The sequence below is a fragment of the Chelon labrosus genome (assembly GCF_963514085.1).
Source record: "Chelon labrosus genome assembly, chromosome: 14".
Lineage (NCBI taxonomy): Eukaryota > Metazoa > Chordata > Actinopteri > Mugiliformes > Mugilidae > Chelon > Chelon labrosus.
Window position 1 is genome coordinate 20142343 of NC_140347.1, and position 23506 is coordinate 20165848.

Below are 23506 nucleotides of genomic sequence, written 5' to 3' on the forward strand. Positions count from 1 at the left end.
GTATTTGCTCTTCCTTTTTTTGCGATCATGTATTCCATGCTTCTATATTCATTATCATTCCTTTCTCACAGTGTCTTATTTGGTTGCGCTCATGTCAATTCTGCTTACATATCCTTCCACAAATGTGCAGTTCATGCGAGTAGCATTTAAATGTCTGAATAAATAAAGGCTCATATCTATCACAATCTCCGTGTTTTTGACATGGCACCATAGCCAATATCACCACCGCGCTACTGAATGGCGTGTGCTATTGTGAAAGAGGGATCCCCCTCGCTTTCCCTTGAATGACATTTGAGGAGGAAACACATTTGTAACACGGCACATACAGTAGCTATACTCTCGCCGCCGCCTCCTCCTCTTCACCCTCCCCCGTCCAATTTGCCAGCATGCGATGCATTTAGATTGGCGGTGGGGGTGTAGCCACGCTACACGGCTCTCACATGACTTCAGCTGCACGCCACAGCTCGAGGTCGGGAGCCAATGGGGTTTCGGTGTGCCAGTGACGTCAGGGGGCGGGTCGGCGTCCCTGCGTGTGTGTGTGTGTGTCCGTGCGCGACGGTGCGCGCGCGCGGGGAAGAAAGCCCCCCCTCCGCCAGGCAGGCAGGCAGGCAGGCAGCTCTCTCTCTCTCGCTCCGTACAGGCGCAGTGTGTGTGTGCAGCGTGTGCAGCTCGGCTGGCCTCCCCTCCGCACTGAATGGACTAGATTCCCAGCCACGTAAGAAGCACAGCGGCACCACGGGAGAGAGGATGTCCTGCTGAACCAAGGGATTGGCCTGGGAAAGTCGGCCGGCCGTCCCTTCCTTCCTTCCATCAGCTTACAGCAGCAGACATACAGCACAGGCGACAGTTTTCTTCCACTGGACTGGACCAAGAGAAAGAGAGAGGACGTCGACTCCCGCACACAAAGAGCTACAGTTTTTTTTTTTTTTCTTCCGGATGGGGTTTTCTCCTTCTGTGGTAGATGACAATCACCGTGCATGGATGTGATCCCGGGGAACAAGGCCGTGCACTGACCTAGTACTAGTTAGCGAAGGAAGCTAACTAGTTAGCTCTGCACCTGCTAGCCATCATTTGAGAAATTTCTGCTAAATTCAGCAGCTATAAATAGCGTGGGGAAACTTGCTTCGTTTATTTAGCCTGTGCAGTTTTTTTTTCTGTGCCTGCAAGTTGCATCCAACAAATTGTTTCCGTTTTATGAAACGTGCCATAAACATTTAACCGGCGAGATAAGCTAGCAGACCAGCTGCAGGTCAACTTAGCACTATTCATTCATTTAAAAGGCTAACTTTTGGTAGCCTTTGTTGCAGCTTTTGTCGTGCCTGCCGGCGTTACTGTTCATGAAAGTGCAGCACGTCTGTGCAAAGGGGTTTTCACTTGGGTTTGTAATTATTTCATTTTACCCCAGCCTTATCCCGTGAATGGGAAAACAAAGGGGGGCAAAAGAGCAGCACAGAATTAAAGACTTATTTTTTTTTAGTTGCATGAAATCCAACGAGCCAGGTTTTGCCTGTTGATAGTCGGCTACATTCTCCAGCGGTGAGGTGCAGTTTAAATCAGTTCGCCCGCAAGCAACGAAGTGGTGCCCGAGTCCAGGAGGAGGAGGAGAAGAACAAGGAGGAGGAAGGCCCCCGGCTTTGTGGAGTTATCGCACTTATTCCTCATGAACATACAGAGGTCAAATCCTATTAACATTTCACGTTATGGGAGATCGCGGCACAAATCGCACGATTTCGAAGATTTGTCTTGCTTGAGGACTACAGAGTCGAGCCAGAGCTTCAGTCCCAACCTCGGGTCCCCTAGCCCGCCGGAGACCCCGGACTCCTCGCACTGTATCTCCCGCATCGGGGACTACCTTTTGTTGGAGCCACTGGAGGGAGACCACGTTTTCAGAGCCGCCCACCTGCACAGCGGGGACGAGCTCGTATGTAAGGTTAGTAAGGCAGAGAGAATCACGGTCTTGCTTCGATGTGCAAGTAACGTTTTGCGGGATCTGTGTCGCACGAATCAACTTTATTCCAGTGCATATTATCCCAAATACAATGCGCATGCTGTAAAGAAATATACCGAGTTGGTGTCATCGGGTTAGCTGTTGCAACACCTCGCCTTTTTAATAATTGCTTGAATTGTAAATAGAGAGCTGGCACGGCTGCCTAATGGAAAAAGTGAATGGGGTGAGCTGCGTGGTTTGGATTGCATGATGTAACGTTGACAAAGGAGTGAGTAACCACGCACACACTCCTCTCAGCGCTATTCTCGCTTATCCACGGCTCCTCTCTTTCATAGTACACTGCCACCATCGTGTTATTTCAACAAGGATTTACTATTTCCTGGGTAGTCATGCTGCACATTTTGCACCAAACGCATTTTGTAATCTTTCAAAGGCAGCCGAATTAAGGTCGCGGGGAACTTCACAAGTTGAGCCAGTGGTTGTGACATTGGCTTCAGCATTGACCTTAAAACCATATAAAGTAAAGCACCGTTCCCTAAAGCTTGAAGGCAACCTGCTGGCCTTTCCTCCCCGCATTTATAGCCTGTATTGACTTTCATATAACGCTGATTATAAAGGGCACCAGGACTGTCCCTGAGCAGCGTTGCAGCCTTAAGCTGCCTTAAGTGGATTGATGAATTGAGATGATAGTTACACGCACCCTTGGACTCATAAGGCACGACATATCCAATAACCCGTACCTTTTGACTTGAGATAATGTTTTGTCTTGGCAATAACAAATTAATGGCCTTTGGCACGGCCTCGTGAGCTAACTGCAGTTTGACCTCACCTGCTTTGTGCCGCTCTCAGTACACTAGCAATCAATCCCCACTTCCACCATTGATCAGTCCTGCCAAGCCGGGAGCCCAGGACACAACATAAGATCTTGAGACCTGTGGGGTGTTTTTTTTTTAGTATTGACTGCAAGCAGAGGAGCCCTCTTACCTGAACTGGTTGTACTGAAAGTCAATTGGGGGTTACTATGGAAACAAAAGAGGCACTGCAAACCTGGGCTGCAGCACAATGCCCTGCACTAAAATGATGTGTTCAGTTTGCCTCGCTTTAACACCTCTCCCTCTGCCAGAAGAGTAAATGCTGTTCAAGTTTGGTGTCACACGGACATTTGGTAGACTGCTCATATTTCTGGTTAGATTTTCTTTAATTAGAAGCCAATTTGATGCTCTTTCAGTTGACGTTAATTGTCTCCACAGTGGGGAGGAAAAAAAATGGGAAAACTGTTTGGAGGATGTTTTCAACCCGACATCTCCCACCACCAAAACAACATAATGAGATAGTTGCACTCATTCATCACTCTAGATAAGCAGAATATCTAATTGGCTGGAATGCACACTGTAATCATAAACGCTTCCCTTTCTTGTGATCCCAGGTTTTTGACATCGGCCGATACCAGGAGTCTCTGGCGGCCTACTTTGCCCTGGGCCAGCACCAGCACATCAACCAAATCCTGGAAATTTTGCTCGGGGAGACGCGAGCGTACGTGTTCTTTGAGAGAAGCTATGGCGACATGCACTCTTTTGTCCGCACCTGCAAGAAGTTGCGAGAGGACGAAGCTGCCAGGCTCTTCTATCAGATAGCCTCGGCTGTGGCACATTGCCACAACAACGGACTGGTACTCCGTGACCTCAAACTGAGGAAGTTCGTCTTCAAAAACGAGGACAGGTGAGTTGTGTAAAACAACCTTGAGTGTTGGCTATCACTGTGCAGTTTGGCTTTTTTTTTCTCTCGTTCTCATCTGTACATGTTGTTATGTGACATTACAACTGTGTCAGTGTTATGTGTCATATCTCAGCTTACAGCAAGGATAGTGAAAGGTGAGACAATGCAGGCATAACATGCCTCTCTCAGAGGTTGTGCACAATGCAGGAAACATAAGCTTGTTGTGTCTCCCCTAGTTATATTTGCGCAGATGGTTTATTGGTGGATTTATGACTTGTACTGTAAATGGAATCACACTTGGAGGAACATGCCATGTAGATGTAATCCTAACACGTACTCGACCCCAGTTGTCGAACTGAAGAATGGACAGAGAAGTCACCAGGCCAAGCTTTAGCATGGCAAATGATCAACTGAGTGAAGCATCTGCACTTCTGTAATCATGAGAAAGAAGAAACCTTACAGTCAGTTTTACACAGTACAGTTTTACTGACCCCTGGTGGCAGAACCTGGAAGTTACACCGTTAAAATCCAGACATCTGTTGCTACAGCAACCTTAGAGCAGCTTTTTGTTAATGAAAATATGTTTACATTTGAGTAGGTGTAATTCTGACATGAATTATTTTTGCACTTTTTTTTTTAACTCGTGGATTCTGACTGTATGCAAATTTTAGTACAGAAGTTTGTCAGAGGAGTTTGTTCTTATCCAACACCTTGGCAGAGGCACAGGCTGTACTTCAGTGCCCTCCGTCTTGAAAGTTTGACGTCATTCTTTTGGCGCTTACTGTGGAAAAGAGAAGTTGAGCTGCCCTTACATATTTAGTACGGATCCAGTAACCTTCACTGTCACACCAGACCGCTCAGGGGCCGCGATACAGAGGCCCCCACCCTTTCTATTAAATGATTGATGTCGGGTGAATTTTAAGAGCGATGGCGAGGGGCAGTGCTGGGTCACATTTACTATATGGTCTGTCAAGACTCCTCTTATACCTTTTCACTTCTCCTGAATCAGCGAACACGAGAGTACAGAGCCAAGAGCGGGAGATGATAAAGCTGTTTTAAAGCCCAAGGCACAGATCTGCTCTGGCCTCAGCCCAAATGTGGGACAAAAGGTTATGGTGAATGCACAGAGAAGAAACTGAATTAGATCAGACATAATACTTAAGCAGGCTTCCACAGCATGACTTCGCTTTGTCATGGCTGCTGTTTGGCCTTTGACCAGAAGCATCCTGTTTTAAAGAACATCGGTCAAAGGTTGGCCTTGAGTGGAATCCAGCGCAGCTACTTAAACGGCGTCTGTTGATCTCTCCACGCCAAGCCAGTGAGACATTTTTTGATGAGCGTACACAGCAGGCGGCCAGGCTTAAATAACAACATGCGCTCACATTAAAATGGGCTTCTTATTTTGCCTTTATTTCTAAGCTCTCTAAACTGTAATTACAGGTTTGCACATCCTCCAAATGAGCCGTTACCAGGCAGTGGTATGCTGTGTTTAAAATTCACTCTGCTTTCTGTGTGACAAAGGAACGATTGGCATTTGGCTCAAGGAAACAACAGAATAGAAGTTACTTGAAAATATGAAAATGCTATGCAGCACGCTAATGAAAGCAAATTGCTATTAGTGATGATGAACCAGCTCGCGGGCTAATGTGAAAGTACATGCACGTGCCATGTTTCTGGAAGTGTCTGAGCCAGCGCTCTTGGTTTCCTCTTTCCAAGTGACTCCCAGTAGATAATGTGACAAACACTTTGTCTGGAACATCGTGTCTTATGGACCTCACATGCAGATGGCAGCGTTTACGTGACCCCACAAGAGCCTCTTAACATGCACATGGAAAATCTTCTTTTCCAAGCCTCTCCAGATTATTTAGTTCAATGCTTCTGAGCAACTAGTCATTATTATCAGCGTTCAGGGGTACTATAGCTACCTTTGCAGGGTTTAAAGAAGAGCACATATACATGCTATTTTGAGGAGAGAGACCAGGAGAAAAAGAATCCACATTGTTGTGCGCTCTTTGAACGGTTCACTGCACGGAACTTAAGACGATCAGTCACCCATAATTACATTTCTTTTGAATTCTGGGGGTCTTTTGGAAAGCTTATTTGTGCAATGACGGTGTTTTATCGAAGTGAAAAGAAGCGTCGGACTTAAGCCTGGAGAATTATGCGCTCAGCTTCCTTTGATATCCGAAAGCGATGGATTTAAAACACTTAAGATGTCCATCAGAGAAAATTATCCTACTTGACTGTCTTTTGTACTTAGTGAGTTGGCACAAAGTTTGAAACTAAGGTAGCAGTTGCAGCTAATAATAAAGTTCACATTTTGAGGCTAGTCTAAATGTCCTTTTGTCTTGTAAAGACTTCAATATGTTTTTGTTTCCCCTGTGTATCTGCAGAAGCCTTGTGAAGCTGGAGAGCCTTGAGGACACTTATATCCTGGATGGTCATGATGATTCCCTCTCAGACAAACATGGCTGCCCGGCCTATGTCAGTCCTGAGATCCTCAATGCCAACGGCAGCTATTCGGGGAAGGCAGCTGACGTCTGGAGTCTGGGCGTCATGCTTTACACCATCCTCGTGGGGCGCTACCCCTTCCATGATGTTGAGCCCGGCTCCCTGTTCAGCAAAATCCGCAGGGGCCACTTCAACATCCCCGAGACGCTGACTCCCAAGGCCAAGTGCCTCATCCGCTCCATCCTCCGCCGGGAGCCGGCGGAGCGCCTCACATCTCGGGAGATTCTGGATCACCCTTGGTTTACCTCCTCCGGGGCACTAGGGGGCGCCGTGGCGCACGGCAGAGGGGAAAGGGAGCAGGAGCAGATGGTGCCTGAGGTGAACATGGAGGAGGAGCTGGAGCAGTTCTTCAGCTGAGCAAACACCAAGCACAAAACGGACGACTCCGCCACGGTCGGCTCGCCACAGTCACAGCAGAGCCAAAAACAGTAGTTTAGAAATAAATAGGTGAATTTGTCACTCATAATAAAGGTGTTTCCATCCTGTTTCCTTTTCCACCATTTCATGGAAAACCTTGAGCCTGGCATGACAAATGGCATCTATACATCCCCTGGCGATGCACACCCCGATCGGGGACTGTTGCCGCCGGACATGCAAGTTGCAAACAATGTAGCAAATGTTCTTGTTGGATCTGTTTGGTTTAATGTGGTGCTCATTCACCATTTTTGACACTATGGAAAGCATGAAGGGACATATGAACACAGGAAACCAAGGAGAACAATTCAAATGAACTGACAACACCTTTTCTAACAGATCTTTCTTTTGTCATAGCTTTAGGTGGTGTTCATTGAAACCACAGACCCAGGGTCAGATATAACAAGCCCAATAAATACAAGGAGATCTCCCCTGACCTGGGACCAAGTGGTTAAGACACGGAGCAGCTTAGGCTTTTTCCTCATCACCCATACGCTGACCTCGCCCTTGTTTTCATGGATTCATTTTGTCACTCATTCTCTCACTTGTCACAGTTTTACATTATTTAATATTCCGACAAAGTCACTAAACTCCTCATTTTCAGTTGTATTTCTTTCTTAAGCATATACCACAAGTGTTTTTTTTTTTTTTTTCTCTGTCAGTACTTATTAAACCGTTCGTTTTTGTCGTTAAGCTATTCCCATCTGTTGTTACTGCTGCTTAAATGCCACTCCCCAAACCTCAATCTTAAAACCATTTTCTTGGTAATCCTCCCAACATGGCATCACGCACTCGATGTGTCAGGTGAATGGACAGTTCCACCTCTTAAAATTAGATTCCTTTTATTTAAATTCATCCTTCAGTTGTAGAAACCGGAACGTGACATTTATTTAAAGTGTAACAGCTATATATATATATAAAATAAATAAATATAAATATATATATATATATATATATTTAAAACTACATTGCAGGATTTTTCTTTATCCAGAGATTCCTTTTTCATGTATGATGTAGGCAATACCTTGACACAGGACAGAAGAGGAAAAAAAAAAACGTCTGTCTGAAGTTTGAAAAATATCTTCTGTGCCAGTATTCCTGTGGCCCAAACAGCCCATGCCACCCGGTCTCCCTCGTTTCTTTAAAAAAACAAAAAAACAACAAAAAAAAAAAACCTTGATACGAGACATTCAGTGATAGTATTGCTATGACATGCTCACTCCAGAACCTCATGTTAGTTTTCTACTGCCTGCGTAGGTCCTGGCAAACGACCATGCTCGGAATGGGTACCGGAGGACATGTCTCGTCGTATCTCGATGTTACTTGAATTTGTGTTTTTAATCTAGTCATCGGCATGTGCTCCATTGAATGCTATAGCCTGCCTAGCGAGGGTGGGAGGTGGGGATAGGAGGGGGGGTGCTTGTTTTTTTAAGAAAAGTTGGAAAAAATAAATAAACCACGAGAATTCTCAATTTGCTACATTTCTGAGTTGCTTTTCGATTAAAAAAAAACTATTGCTTTCATTGTTTTTTTTTTTTGTAGACTGAGCTACCTTTTTATTTAAGTTGGTGCTTATTTGGTGCTAATGTTTAGTCCTTTTTGTTTCATGGAGGGGGGTGGTGCATGGTGGGATATCTGCCTCAGATGTTCTGATTGTATCGTAACAGATTCTGGTGTTTTTTGTCCAAAATTTATTCAGTAAATAAATTGTGAACTGCTATTTAATTTTTGTCTTTATTTTCCTACCGTACCATTTTCCTACTTCTTCCAAAATCAATTCAGTCGTGACAGGTTTAGTACAAATCTAAGATTATCCACATCCACAGTCCTATAACGGATATGATTGTAAAGTCAAGATTACATACATAGCCTCTCGTTTTCGGGTTAAACAATTGACTCAAAACCTGTTCTGCTGGATATTACTGCATTATTTCTTCAGCTATGAAGCAGGTAAAAAAGATGTTTACCAAGTGTGATACTTGCATTTGGAAACTTGTTGTGATCCCACAGCATGTGTTCAAAAAGAGCCCCGAATGGTAGTGAACCAGGTCACACTCATGCCGCAGAAACAAAAATAAATCCCTCCAAAAGATAGCAGGAGCATTTGGAGAGGCCAAATAAACCGTTCTGCGAATGAAAAAGGGGCACGCTGGTGGTGAGCGCCGCAACATAAAAAGGCCTGGACATCCACTGAGGAAAGCAATGGAGGCGCTTTTCCGTGGTGCAGAAATCCCCCATCACAACATCCTGTCAAATAAAGAACACTTTCCAGGAGGAAGGCATATTATTGTCCAAGTCTAATAGGAAGACTGTACAGAGGGTTCACCACAAGTTGCAAACCCTTAGCCTCAAAAATAGCAAGGCTAGATGAGTTTTTGTGATCAACCTGTACCCAAATGATGGGAAGGCTTGAAACGACAAATGATCAGAAGCAGCGTAAAACATGCATGGCGCTGGCCCACAAGTCTTCACTGAAGATGTCCTTGAATACAGATGGATGAATTGTGAAGTGTGCAGGGATATATTCCGTCGGCTCAGATTCAGCTAAAGACAGAAACGTTGCTTCACAGTACAGATGGACAGTGATTCAAAACAACCAAGAGTTCCCGAAGGTGAAGATGTGGCATATTCTGCAATAGCCGAATACACCTGGCATGTCTGATCTCATTGTGACCAAGCATGCTTTTCTCTTGCTGAAGGCAGAAAATCCCAGGTGCAAACAACAACTCAAGGCAGCTGTGGTAAAGGCCTGGTTAAGCGTCACTAAGAAGGAAATCCATTCTTTGGTGACGTCCATGGGTTGCAGGCAGTCAGTGCCTGCGAAGGATTCTCCACAAACTGTAACGTAAACAGCTAAAATGACACAAAAAGGACAATGTACAAATATACACTGACCTAATTGTATTTTATCTTTTCAGCAGATTCACTAATACTTCAGTTCCAGTACACTGGCCCGTGTGCCCCAACAAAAGCAACTCCCGGTTCTTAATGAGACTGCAATCACTGACAGAACTTGAGTGGATTCCAAATGAACGAGGACCCACTTCATCTGAATGATCACACATAAGACTTTAGGAGAAACCTCTTCAGTCAAATCATTTTGCTGGTGACGCTCTAACGAGAACACTTCCAGCTACAGTCTGCTCCTTTTTTTTTTCTCTTCAAGGCCAGCCGGACCTGTGACCCAGCCAGCCTCTTGTCTTGGAGTCCCTGCGAGGAAGAAGAAATCACTTCAGATTCCATTTGTTCACGCTGCGCTAGGACATGTGTGTCGGTGCGCTTACATCTGTGCACATGTGTGCAACAGTGTGTGTGTGTTTATGTATGTGTGTGTGTGTGTGTGTGTGCTCAGAGCTCTCCCACCTGTTCCTGCAGGATAATCCTGATTAAGGTTAGCTCCATCTGACAAAGCAGACAGCTGCTGTAACAACCCAAATTCTCAGTATCTCTCCATTCAATATAGGCTAAATTAATTTCCTCCGGCTCACAATGACAAATCAAAGTCACGGGTTACTGCTCGGCAACACCTGCTCCCTCACCGCCGCCGCGTCCTTTGCATTTCTTAGCTTTGATAACGCGCATGCAGCGACACAAAGCCCTCCCTCATCTTCCAGCTGATCCCTGTGAGCTGACAGGAGATGAAAGGTTATTGAAGACTGAACATCATTTCACAAATGAGCCACAGTGACAGGCTTTCGGGGCCAGCCACCTCCACGCAGTGACATGAAAAAAAAAGCCTCCCAATTTCTTTTGTAATCAGATGTGATGTTGATGGATTCTTGTCAACAGCTTGTAAAAAAAATGACAGCATGCAAATAAAGAAAGCACAAAGATGGGTGCTCTGAGAGTACGTAGGAAAATGCAACAGCCCTCATAAGCTTTAGATTGATATAGCTTTAGGATGAAAGCCTGACCTCTAGTGGTAATATCGGCAAAAGACAATACAGGGTAAAAATATTTCTCTACATGTAACACCTGAGTGTAAAATAATAGATTATTGAGTGGAAAAACTATGAACTATAAAAAAAAATGATATTATATACTGTCATAAATACTATTATTCATGATAGGAAATTGATTGTGACGAATTAATTGTGTTGTATAGGAAGCTGTAACTACTGACCTTATTAACTACTATAAAATATTTTACTATTGCTTTACAGAAGAATCATTAAAAACAACTTTTATGGATGCCAGGCTGTGGCTGGTGTCCATCATCCTGCATCTCACTTGCTCTCTCTTATTAGATGTCTTAAATGGCTGCTGGGCATCTGGACCAGAATTCCTTATAACAAGGTTTTGACCCTTATTAACTCAACGGCTTGATATATTTTTCCCAACCTGGCAACCTAAACACTGATTTAACATATACCTAGCCCCCTTATGAAACCCTCATGCCTGCAGGCTCTCTGTTCAAAATGTTAAGACTTTGTGCAAACTTTGGAATCACAGAATGAATGCAAAGACATGAAATCCGGCATATTTTTATTTAAATGTGAAAATGAATCAGCCACAACATTAAAACCACTGACAGGAGAAGTGAATAACATTAAGCATCTTGCAGCAATCCAATGTTCTGCTGGTGGTCCTGGCATTCATTCATGTGGATGTTACTTAGACATGTAGCACCCACCTAGACCAGACCAGACACCCCCACCTCATAGGAATGACGCTCCTTGATGACAGCAGCCATCCCCAGCAGGATGCAGCCTGACACAGACACGCACACAAAAACGCACAAGGGAGACCTACACAATATTAGGAAAGTGGTCGTAATGTTATGCCTGACTGGTGTACTTCAAATTCTGTTTCTTCAGTCAAACCTTAGCAATAACTTTGAAATGTGGGAATAGGTTGTATAAATGTCTGCTGAAGCTATGTGCTTTAATTGTCTGAGGCTATGATTGTGAGGTTCACATTTAAATATAGTTCAGCAGATTCACTGTGTTTTTCATGTAATTATACGTATTTGTGATTAATTGCAGATCCTCTACGGGCTGCTTGACCTGGCAGTGGCTGCTTCACGGTGTAAACAACACCACGCAGGGAAACTATATGGCTGTTTCTGTTTTGTTAGAATCTGGTTATAAATTTAGAGAGTTCTGTTTACAAAGATCATCGCCGGTTGCAGAGACAGAGACCTAAAGGCCCACTGGGGGCTAGGAGCAGAACTGTTTCCTCCCCTGCTTGCTTGCATCGCCCGTGACAGGAGTGATTCATTTCATGTTTACATCATTCATTCAGCACTGTGCGTTTCCACAATCTGTCAAGCTGTTGACTTTCACAAACCGTCTCAAGACTTGGAAGAGGCGCTTAGAACATCCCAGGCTCCGTTTTTGTTTGAGCTAAATAATTGATGAGTGTTCGCTGCTTATTGTGATACCAAGACAATGCTTTAGCTATTTAGTTAAAGGAGGGGAAAAAAATGACAAGTCTTGAGTTTATTTCTCCTTTTTTTATTTATTTTCTTTGCATTTTATAGTGTTTATCCAATGTCCTCAGCTTTCTGTCAAATAGACAAAACAGCATAAAATCCGGTAGTCTCTATTATCAGTAAACGGAAGATTAACTTTGCAGACTGGCGTATTCTTCATCGTCTAAAATTTTAACTGTCAAATAAGTTCCAAAACCATCTGGAGTGTCCCACTAGCCTGGAAAGACCAGCCATCACACTAATCTTCTTTTACAATCCAATCTCTATGGAGCTTAATATCAGAATAGAGATAACAGATTTATGGAGGAACTACTGTGGGCTATTTTTTTCTGATGAATGGGAGATATTAATAATACTATCATGCTACTAATGAGAGGTAGATGGATAGACTCCAAGGTGAAAATGGAAACGGAAGCTGAACCATTTCAGGACTGTACCTGCTTTTATTTTCTCCCTATTTGAGAATTTTTTATATACCCCGATCAAGCATAACATTATGACCACCTTCCTAATATTGTGTAGGTCTCCCTTGTGCCTCCAAAACAGTTGTGACTCATCAGAGAATGGACATGGGCCTTCAGAGGGTGTCCTGTGGTGTCTGGAAACAGAATGCTGTTAGTGGAGGCCTTTGGGTCCTATGGGTTGAGGGGAGGGTCCTCTGTGGATCATCCCACAGATACTTGATCAGTTTGGGATCTAGGGAATTTGGAGGCCAGGTCAACACCTTGTGCTGTTCTTCATGCTTTTTTAGTTGTTCCTAAAATGTTTTTGTGTGTGTGCCTGTGTCAGGCATAAATATTAAATATTTTCCCCTAATAGTGGAAATTGTCATAAAAGATGTCCTTGCTTAAACAAGATGTCTGTTCATGTCCATTGGAGCAAACAAATTATTTACTTGGAGAGCATTTCAAAGTAAGCTATTCCCTAGTTCCCTCATGTTTCTTTTTGTGTTTCCTGGGCCACACCCTGTCACAGCCAATATGGGAATTAATCCAGCAATGTCATCATGATTACAAAGTAACACAAGGGGGAGGGATGAAATCATATTTCTCTGCTTATGTAATGGCTTTAAAGCGCGGGGTTTGAGAATGAGGTCTCGCCGTACAGCACTTACTCCTCAGTCACTCCTCAGCAGGAAGATAAGTATTCTGCAATTCAATTAACTCAGCCCGAGATCAGTTTCGATTTTATGTAACTCAGGGGAACAACACTGGCTGTCTCGGAGTGCTGAAAGTTTTTCTGTGTTCCACCGAGCTGCTCCAATTAAGGTTAATGGCATGGTTGTGTGACGATCCCTCCACAACAAGGCCCCTTTCAAACGCAGCTGCTATTGTGTCTGGGCTTTGGCAGGATACAGGCATCCCCCAAAGGAGCCAGTGGGCTATAAAGGTGCTTTAGTGAGCCGGTCCCCAGGCGCAGCACAGTGCACACGGGTACCCTTGGGTGTTCTGGCAGCGGAGTTTTGTGGCAGGGCACCAAAGAAAACACACAGACAACAGATGGCCTCTGTTGTCTTCCACCCAGCCATGAGGCTTCTGCTGGCTCAGGGTTGCAAAACTCGCTGAGAAGCAGAGAAGCCCGAGGACTCAGTCAGGTGGGTGTGTGAGTCACATGTCAACTATAGCTGTATATTTTTTGTATGTGTGTGTGTTGCTTTCCAAAGCACTTTACAGAATACTTTCAAACACAGATTATAGTTCATCACTTTGTGAAGACATTCAACGTCCCTCTGTGGTGTACAAACCGAAAGAAAAGCTCTTGCCTTCAACACTAGATGGTGCTCACATTGTAGCTTCTGCTGCTGGAAGTCAGGGTTAACTTTTGAAGCACACCTGCTTCTCAAAATGCAGAAAATAAGTGCAACATATAGATATGTAGACGCTTTGTTTTGTCAGAACCTTCAAATGTATACTTCCACTATCCATTTGCAAGTGTAATTTGAGCCTTGGCAGAGGTTTGTCTTGATGTGGGAGGGTGCACGCAGTGAAGGTCATCACTGACTGCTAAAAGCTGGCTCCAGACTAAAACTAGGATGGTGTGCCCTGGAATATAGTGTTATTTTCCCTCAATATTATTAAATGCGAACGACTAAATATGCTATGAAGTTAATTTTATGAAAAGAAAGCATCCTTAGACGTTATTAATCAAGATATTCTGATTCAAGTGTTGCTAAATCTTGGCCGGTGCGTGGACATGACATGGGCACGTTCCAGTTAAACCTCTTTCGTTCGCTTTTAAAAGCCCAGAAAGCATGCACACAACGATAATAATGCATAATACACTGAATAAAATCCCTCACGTGGAATGAATTTGTTCTAACAGAAGCAGATTAGTTTGTCTGTATGAACAACTCCATCACTCACGTCAAAAATCTTTAAATAGCCTATATAGTAGAATCCGTGAAGGTGTCATTCTGGTAATTAATTCCCAGGATGCCATTAAGCAGCAATTAAACACAAAAAGCTCCTATGCTTTTAAAAACGTCTCCACCCAGGGAGCGCGTGGAACGCTGGGGAGCCATAAAGTCATGTGTGCGTCAAGCCTCGCAAGCATAGGAAATAGGAGAGCACCGCTCCAATTAAGGGTTCGGAATATTTTTATGCAAGTTGCTCGTGTTTGACGCCTCACCCGAAAATGTTTGTTTTTATCCAGCGTTGCCCCAATTATCTGGTCAGTAAACAGCATAATCAGAGCTTCAAAATGACAGAGTAAATTGGAGAGTGGTCTTGCATGCTGTCTGTGCTTTTCACACTCCTTTTCGTCAATACCCAATTATCTTCTCTGTTGCCTTTTCCCACTGATAGCGCGTGACTTAAAATAGCTTCTTTTCTGTTTTTTTGAGCGTTGTCTCCTAATTGCAACAATCCAGAGTGACTTGACGCATTGATCAGCCATTAGAGGCTTTAAACAGTGCACGGATAAGGTTGGGTCCGGAGCATGAAATAGATCACGCTCACGTTTTGTCGCTGCGAAAGACAAATTTTTTGTCCCCTCACAAATGGCTTGGCAATAAAGCAACGCTGGACTCCTGACGTCTGTGGGCGGTATGGACAGCTGTATTGACTGCATGTATCAGATGAGGCATTGCCGTATTTATATGCCTGAGCACCAAGCCTCATACAGTAATTATTGGAAATGCATCCTCTGGAGATGGCAGGCATGAATGAATTGGTTTTGGCCTGATGTCCGTGATAATTGCTTTCATGTTTGCCAAGGACACTGTGTTTGTCTCAATGCTGATCATCTTTATTAGATGCGAAGATGCATGTAGCCCCATCTGTGGGATTTTGCAGATAGTAATTAAAAAAAAAAGTGATATGTGTGTATGTTTTGCTCATAAAAACAATAATCAGCATGGTGTCAGTATCAATATCAGTCATCGCATGCAGCATAGGGTGGTTATGTTGCTTTCCTGCTCCACAACATTTCGCCGTCCCTCAGAAATATGTTTTTCACTGAGTGACAAATGAGAAAGACTAGAAATAACGTGCTATTTCTGTCCCCGCAACCTTTCCTGGTGCAACTCGCGCTGCTAAATATCAGTTGAGAATCACAGAGCCGTTTCGGTCCGGGTGGGCTGACTTGTGGCCCCCGAAAGCTTTAAATCATCTGGCTCAATGAATCAGAGTCTTGACTGAGCCAAATTGCCTGACTGCGCCCTGTGGGAGAGATAATTGGGTGAAACAGGTTGTTTTTGTGCCTTGCCGAGGTACGAGAGGAGCAGGAGAAAGGAGAGAACGTGGACTCCTCATTTCAGATAAAAAACCTCTGAGGCGTGCAGCGTCTCGTTTTTGTTCAGGGCCGAGTTTCGGGGATTCTCGGCGAGGCGGCTGGCAAACTGTAACATCCTGCAGATGGGCGAGGAGGGCCGTTTTTGTGCATGAATAAAACGTGGCGTTCACATTAAAAATGCAGGCCTTGATAAGCTCAAACTCATGTTAAGTGAGACAGCCAAATGCGAGATGTTATACCCTTTTTCCTTGGGCTGGTGATACAGTTTGACAAAACCTAAAAATATCACAGTTTCGTCTGCAAGAAACTGCAAGAACTGACGTTTGGGGCAGCAGCAACACATCCAGCATACACTATATAGCAACGGGAGTATTGTTCTGGAGTTTCTGTCCACCTGACAAATCTTTGCTCTCTTTTTTTTTTCTTTTTTTTTAGCTCCATGGCTGTTGTCTCCACCAATTTCCGGGTGAAAAATGCTCCGCAGAGGTAAACATCTAGCTTCTACTGGCTTGTCGCTAACTTGTCTGTCAGTGTTTAGTGCTTGACAGGCAACAGAAAGTGTGTTTTTTTGTTTTAGAGCTTTCTTGCTAAAAGCATCCAAAAACAACACGAGGAGAGAGGTTGGAGCGAATGTAAGTGTAAAAATCTTCTATATGGTCAAGGGGATCCGTCTGGTTTGTGAGCGACAACTTTTGCATCGCAAAAGACGTAGCAGCTGATCTAAAAATACTTTAGTTTAATAATGTCAGCCTTCTGCTTTTCCCATTTGGCCAGTTTACACCCCATTTATTTATTGAAATGTCATGCAGCAAACTCAGACGGATAAAAAAAACAAAAAAACAAGATAGTGCTTGGGAAAGCTATAAAAAAAAAAAAACAGTTAATTATGTACCACTGAAATGGCCAAGTAGATAAATCTTCATCTGACTGCTGCACACAATGGATTAGCTGTTGTCTGTGTTGTTTATGTGTTTAGCATTTCACTGCTGAGCCCTTTTCATGCTAATAATCAAGCCAAATAGGACGTTTTGTTTTGCCCCGCGACCCCGCTGATCATCACTGTGCCGCATTTCGAAAACGCCGCACAAAGAACAGCGCCTACACACAAGCTCGCGCTGACAATCGGACACAATGGATGCCAGACAAGTTGTGATGTAATTAGACTTGTTAATTGGAAAAGAGCCTTTTGCCACCTGCAGCAGAAAGTACGTGTGATTTTTGTGGTCATCTCTGCAGAAATAGTCCCGTTAATTGTTTTGGTTTCCAGGCACCCACGGTGGAGGAGGGAGTGTGACAACACAGCTCTTGAGTTACACCTCAAGCTGCAAAAGCTGCAGGCTTTGGGGGACATCGCAGGCATGGCAATTCAATTCAGAATCCACACGCATGATAGAAAAGCTACTCGGAACATCACGGCGAAAATGGCGGCCGTACCGACTAGCTATGTTCACTGATAAGCACAAAGAGGAAGAACAGACAGGGAAAATTTTTTACATCAAGAGAAATCTGTCTTAAACATGGACGAGGCAAGAAGTACTTTGATAGTTTTAGAGGTCGAGCAGCTTAAATGTCATTATGATTTAACGCAGGCCAAGTACCTCCACCCAAAGGCCCTCCTTTCACACCATTTGCATTTCTGAAAACCTGCTCCTCTTCGCAGCAGAAAGTCATCCAGAATATTAATCCTGCTTGTCTTGATGTTGTTGTACCCCCCCTTTACAAAGACTCCACCACGCACGCGCCGCCGAGAGGGCTGACATTCGTTCATATTTTCCGATGCTGATCTGAGAGTCGTGGCAGCTAATTAATCATTCAGCAAGTTCTCTGGTGGTCAGCCCATGATCTGAAGACGGAGACTGAACTTTGGCTGTTTCATTCCCAGCCAGATATGGATTTCATAATGGATGGACGCAGACGCGCTGTCTCCCTCATTTCCTTCTAATAGGATAAATGTGTTGACTCCCCCTTTTCTGTAATTCTGCTTAAAACAATATTGCCAGCACGAGAGTCTCTCACACAAACGGTGGAGTCTATTTTACTGAGAACTGAATCTACAAAATGATATTTATCATTTCTTTTTTCCATCTTTTTTAAAAATAATTACCCTAATTAAAAAGATGATCAGCCATGGTTTGAAAATATAATTTATTCTTGTACATCTGGGCCCCAAAAATAGCATTCGACATATTAATTCAGAACTGTAACCTTGTACCAGCTTCAAACAGGTTTTTGAGCAAGTCTTCTTCTTCTAAAATTGTTTAATGCATCAAAACCATGTAGAATTTAGTCAACTGATTTCACAGTGAATTACCCAGACATGGGCATACATGTTAAACATGACATAAAGTGCAGTGCTCTTTTTGTTCAATGAAATATACGGGAAAACATAGCACATATATTTAGCATTTTTTTCATTTTTTTTTTTTTAAGCCAAACAGCACTGTTCACGCTTCTGATACAGCGGTAGTTAGTGATCCATTAAAGACAGCAGATGTTAGAATATTATACTGCGCCCAAATGACGTTGGTGTTTATTTTCATACGGAAAACAGCACTGATGCTGCAATCCAGGCACAGATGGTAAAAAGAAAATCGGCACTGATGTCAAAATGCAAAGTACAACTAGGCTGATCTATAGCCAGTCAGATAAAGTTAATCAATTGACTGTGGAAGGGAATGCAAACATCAGTCCAATATAGAAGTGGTTTGGGCATTTTCCAGTTTTAACACATGACATTATCTTAGGTAAGGTGCTTTGTGCAGGTGTTGATATTTTTTGATGTTGCTAAAGGATAAAAGTCCACAAAGATTCGATAAAGGTTGTCCTCAAGGTTCAGTACTAGGTCCACAACTTTTTACTCAGTGCATGTAGTAATTTCTATTTACAGTACTGTTAATGTTTTCCTACTTTGCACGGCATTGCACGTTTTGCAGTGTGATGAAGTCTTGTATGCCTTTGATCCCAATGTAAACCAGGTCTTCTCCAGATTAACAGCAATGTGTTTAATTCAAAGACGCAAAACTCCTGCACAAGAGTCACTTATTTATTTTCTATTCGTTATCGCTTTCCATTGCTTTTCCTGTATTGTACAGAAAATACATTTCCAAACAGCAAGAAGAAATGACACTTAAACTCAAAGATTTTTTTTTCTTTTTTTGTCCACTGCCCCTTGAGCCCAATTACAGTTGTTTACAGGTTTTTAATTTTGTCACATAACGGGTACAGTAAAGGGCACGACTAATGCAGCGCCCTGTAGAATCTCCGGCACTCTTGGCAAATGAATGCAAAAACAACCTGTGAAAGTTAACGAAATAAATTTCAACCCGCCTCTCCAAAAACACCAAAAGAGATATTTTTATTCATGTGTGCAGAAGACGTTTATTTTAAAGTTTGACTCAAACGAATGCACAAATTAGAGTCAACTTTATCTCCTGGACTTGTTAATTTAATTATTCCTACCTTTTTTTTCATCTGAAATCCAACATTCCTCCTACACTTGTTAAAAATACATCTTCAATTACTTTTATAAGCCTTTAATATATCTTAATAATCCACCTCCCATATTGTAAGGGACTTGGGTTGTATTTTTGCTATCACTGCAGAAACAGAGACACTACAATTTAGTTAATTATCAGACAACAATGGCCCATTGTTGTTCCCTGCGTCTTACAGATCCTACTGTATTGCATCTCTATCACGGCTGCCATTAACTGTGGAGATGCACTGCGCACCCTCCTCGCCCCCATCTCTCCTTCTTCCTGACTTCTGAGTCATGCTACTTAATGTAAGCATACCGCCACCAACTAGTCCCAAAGACCTTGTTCCATCACTGACTATGATACATGATCACTCTCTCTTGGGAGAGTCATTCCATAAAACCAAAATCTCAGATAGGGAGCTTTATTTGTGCAATGTAAAAGGCTTTTTTTATTTTTTTAAATTTTTTTTATTCAAACTAGCACCTGCAGGCTCGGATTTGGCTCACCGGGCCCTGCAACAAATTAGTACACACCGTCGCACACCATCTCACAGGCTGCCATGGCTGAAAGGCACAGCTGAAAGACTTCTGAAATTACTGCAAAATAGAATTTGACCCTTGATAAGGCCCACTATCTCTTCTGCCAAGTGTGACATTTTGATGCAACGCTGGATGTGGAGAGCCCTCAAGATTTTTATTTTTTTTTCTCCAAGCTTTTCGGAGTGCATAACTGCACTTAAGTCGAACGCCAGTGAAAAATGATAGTCATACTCTGCTGCATATTTACAAGTGTAGTGTTTTGCTGCCATTTTACACCGCAAACATAGCATGTAAAGCTATTATCTTGTTAAAGATTCCCGGCTATTTATAGAAACGTTCTGCACTTTTACTTCTCTGTCCCCACGTTACTGTGGGAGATAGAGACGTTTTACTCCGCTGCATTCATTTTAGAAGCAAGTTTGCAAATTAAAAGCCCTGCTCGCCCACGGAGGTGTTTTCAGTTTCCCTAGCTGATTAGAACTCTAGTAAAGTGTAAATTGGGTGGAGCCACGCTGGGAATAGCGTGTTGTAACCGAACGTAATGGCCTAATAAGAGTGATGACTGTGTATGATGTCCTTTCCCAACAGGGTTAAAACACGATGCATTATTAATAATTGAACGACCAAACACTGTAATAGGCACTTACAAATTAGCCCTACTGTGACCATGAAGTCAAAAACATAATTTTTTCTTTTTTTTTTTTTTAGTCTTTAGGTTGCTCTGCTTCCATAGAATATCTTTTCTCAGACTAGTGGAAATAAAACATCTGCGGTTTATGTCACTACAAAAGGTATGCAGGTTATTTTAAACAGGTACCTCAGTTGCATATTAAACACAAATATTGTCTTAATGTAAGCAATAAAAATGTCATAATTCATAGTGATAGTGACCTTGACATCGAGTTTCCAATAAAAACATATGGACTTTCACAACACATCTCAAGGCTTCTCTCAAAAGGTTTTTATTTTCCTCAAACTCAGAAATGTACAGCTCAGCAGCGCTGTACATAAACTTTACAGTTTACTCCTATCTTCTATACTCTGTAGGTTTCCTCAGCCCAGTTTGTATTTCTATGATTCATAGCCTGATTTCTAGAACGTTTTATTCCTAAACACTTGGGAAAATGGATTTCTAAGTTATGACAGCATTTTCTGATTTATTTGGGGATTTAAAAAAGATATCCAAAATCCCCTCTGTAAAAAGCCTTGACTCGCCGCAAAATAAACAAGAGTTCAGAACTAGGATTTTTCTCAAGTTCAGATTTCTGTTGCAGAAATGTGAGCATATCAGCACTTTTAAATCACATAATGCACACACTCGCTACCAGTTCATTAGGTACACTAGTGAAAACAAATACGTTGTAATATAACAGCCCGGCACTAAATGTTAGCTTCATGAAGGTTATAGTGTTCAGTTATGAATCTTCATGACCTTCAGTACGATCATTTTAGAGGGCGTTGTTGACCTGGACTGAATGGGGTTTTCAAAATAATAGATTTCTTTACAGTGCAAGTTTTTTTTTTAATAGTACAGAAAACTGCAGCCTCCAAACTGAAAACACATTTGAAACAGTAACAAATGCTGAGAATACCATAACGGTCCTGAAGCTAAGAATTAGTGCATGACTGTTATATGAGAATACATTCATTATCACAAGTAATGCACACAGTGAACTGTTTAATGAAGGTCATTTCATTGTGTAAACACAAAACAAACATAAAAAGCAATCTGAAAAAAAAATTCTACTATTGTAAGTAGTCAACTGTGGAAGTTTCACGGTCATACCTATTGACATTTTACCTTAGTCATTAGTTTCAATGCTTTATTTACTTTAACATGTTAGTGCTTATTTACACCAGTTCCTCATACTGCTTACATTCTCCACGTAATATTTTAATGCAGACCTTGGAAGCACATATTTTCTTTATTTTTCTGAATACTGATGTATCTTAATGCATATTCCAGGATACAGGAAGTGGAAGTTTGCTAATGATGTTAACCGGTGCAACTGTGAAGCAAAATGGAAGATATTTCTCATGCCATATTCCATAAAGGGGCAATGTACAAATAACTGTAAGTGACCATGTTCTTTTTAGGGGACATGTAAGGTCTGCATGTACAGCCTGGAACAATTTTTTCCCTCTATATTTCACGTACTATATCAACTTGCCATAAAGGCACATAAAAGTCATTCTTTTTGATTCATAGAGGTGTTTTTCTACTTTGACGTCTCAGCTGTTTTGGTGACAAACTATAGATTTTTTTCTTCATGCAGTGTTTTCACGCCGAGCTGACGCAATCCGAGTTCTATAGGTGAACAAAAAAAACATGACGCTGCTGAGTAATGTGAGTGATTACCTTGCTCTGCCTTAACCAGCGACTGATAGAGTTGTCAGTCAAAGTGATGGTCCACGCCCACGCGGGCCAGAGTGGACAACCAATCAAGCAAAGTGAAGGAAAACATCTGTGTCGGAGCACCGTGGGTACAGTAAAGGAGCTTTACAGCGCGGAAGCAATGTGCTCTAATGGATTCTACATCATGTGTCATTGACAGGGTGATAAGAGCGAACGGCAACAACATTTTGTTGAGCTGCAAAATGAAAGTCGTAGAGCTGTGGACAGGATTTAAAGGTCCTCGGTGGATTAGAAGGTTCCCGTCTGAGTTAACTCCCCCACAAGTAGAGATAAAGTTGAATTGGGGAACTCATGAATTGTTCATACACTGTTTGCGCTTGTGTTTTTCTTAAATGGTTTCTGCGAGAGAGGCTTGTCCTCTTAAATCCTTAGATGTAAGTTCCTCTACCTCATATTATTCTTTCCTCCCGTGTTGCTTGACCTCGTCACATTTCTCCTCGTGTCCACGGGAAAGTGGTGGTTAGGGTAAAAAAAGGACATTGATTTCAGGCAATTTCGCCCGAGCCAGAGAGGGCCCCGTTGATTTCCATTAGAGCCATCTAATCAGGGCCTGATTTACAACCAGGATGCTAAGTGAATGTAATTACCAGCGTTTAACCACCAGGTAGGATGAAAGGGAGGCAGTATTCTGGGCAGGCAGGCATCAAAATGAAAAACAGCTGCATTGGTGAAACATTGTTTTTATTGGATTTTCTACACGGGGACAGTGTTCTGTAAAGATATGTTCTCATAACCAATTTGTTTTAACAAGATGTCAAATGCTTGCAACTGTCAACTCTTTTATTGTGTGGTGAAGTAATGGGGTATAAATGCCTCTAAATATGGTTTGTGCGCAAATCTCTGGAAATCCCTCGACGGCTCCTGACATCTCTACTGATGCTGGTGCCTACGATTGCGTACAGTGGCTGGTAGGAGGCGCTGCAGGGCTTGTGTGAGCGAAACAAAGTGAAAGGGGAGGAGCAGCATCGGGAGTAAAGTGGCCACACGGTGTGCCAGTCCGTCCAAGCAGTCGCTTACATCTCAGCTCGTCCGCCGCGCAGCGAGCACAGAAAGACGCGTCTGCCAAGTCCCCGTCCGCTCCACACACTTGGTGACGCGCAGAGCCGAGCGCGGACAGGGCCACTCGCCGAGCACGCACGCAGCCTCCGCCGCTGCACAGTGTTGTTTCCCTCTCTGTAAAATGCAACAGCGGTCTTTGCGGGATAAAGACAGCATTCACACATAATCAGCGGAACAAGGACGAACGCCGGGGGGACAGGAGCAGCGAGCGGCCGGGGAGAGGTAAGCGCTCAGACAGCGTATGTTGAAAACAGCCGC

At 43.0% G+C, this 23506-nt stretch overlaps 1 protein-coding gene across 1 annotated transcript; it reads left to right on the forward strand.

The window, feature by feature from the left end:
- The first annotated feature begins 661 nt into the window (after positions 1-661).
- trib2 (tribbles pseudokinase 2) lies at positions 662-8309 on the forward strand. The gene is made up of 3 exons (XM_084560227.1): positions 662-1930; positions 3375-3667; positions 6058-8309. Exons 1-3 carry the CDS (start codon positions 1661-1663, stop codon positions 6530-6532), a joined length of 1038 nt encoding a protein of 345 aa, XP_084416353.1. The 5' UTR covers positions 662-1660; the 3' UTR covers positions 6533-8309.
- Positions 8310-23506: the final 15197 nt, after the last annotated feature.

Bases quoted from the DNA above. Each gene is read 5' to 3' on its own strand.
- trib2 (XM_084560227.1), top strand. From the start codon at position 1,661: ATGAACATACAGAGGTCAAATCCTATTAACATTTCACGTTATGGGAGA. The intron at 1,931-3,374 runs GTTAGTAAGGCA...TTGTGATCCCAG, and splicing joins GGGACGAGCTCGTATGTAAG to GTTTTTGACATCGGCCGATA. The intron at 3,668-6,057 runs GTGAGTTGTGTA...GTGTATCTGCAG, and splicing joins GTCTTCAAAAACGAGGACAG to AAGCCTTGTGAAGCTGGAGA.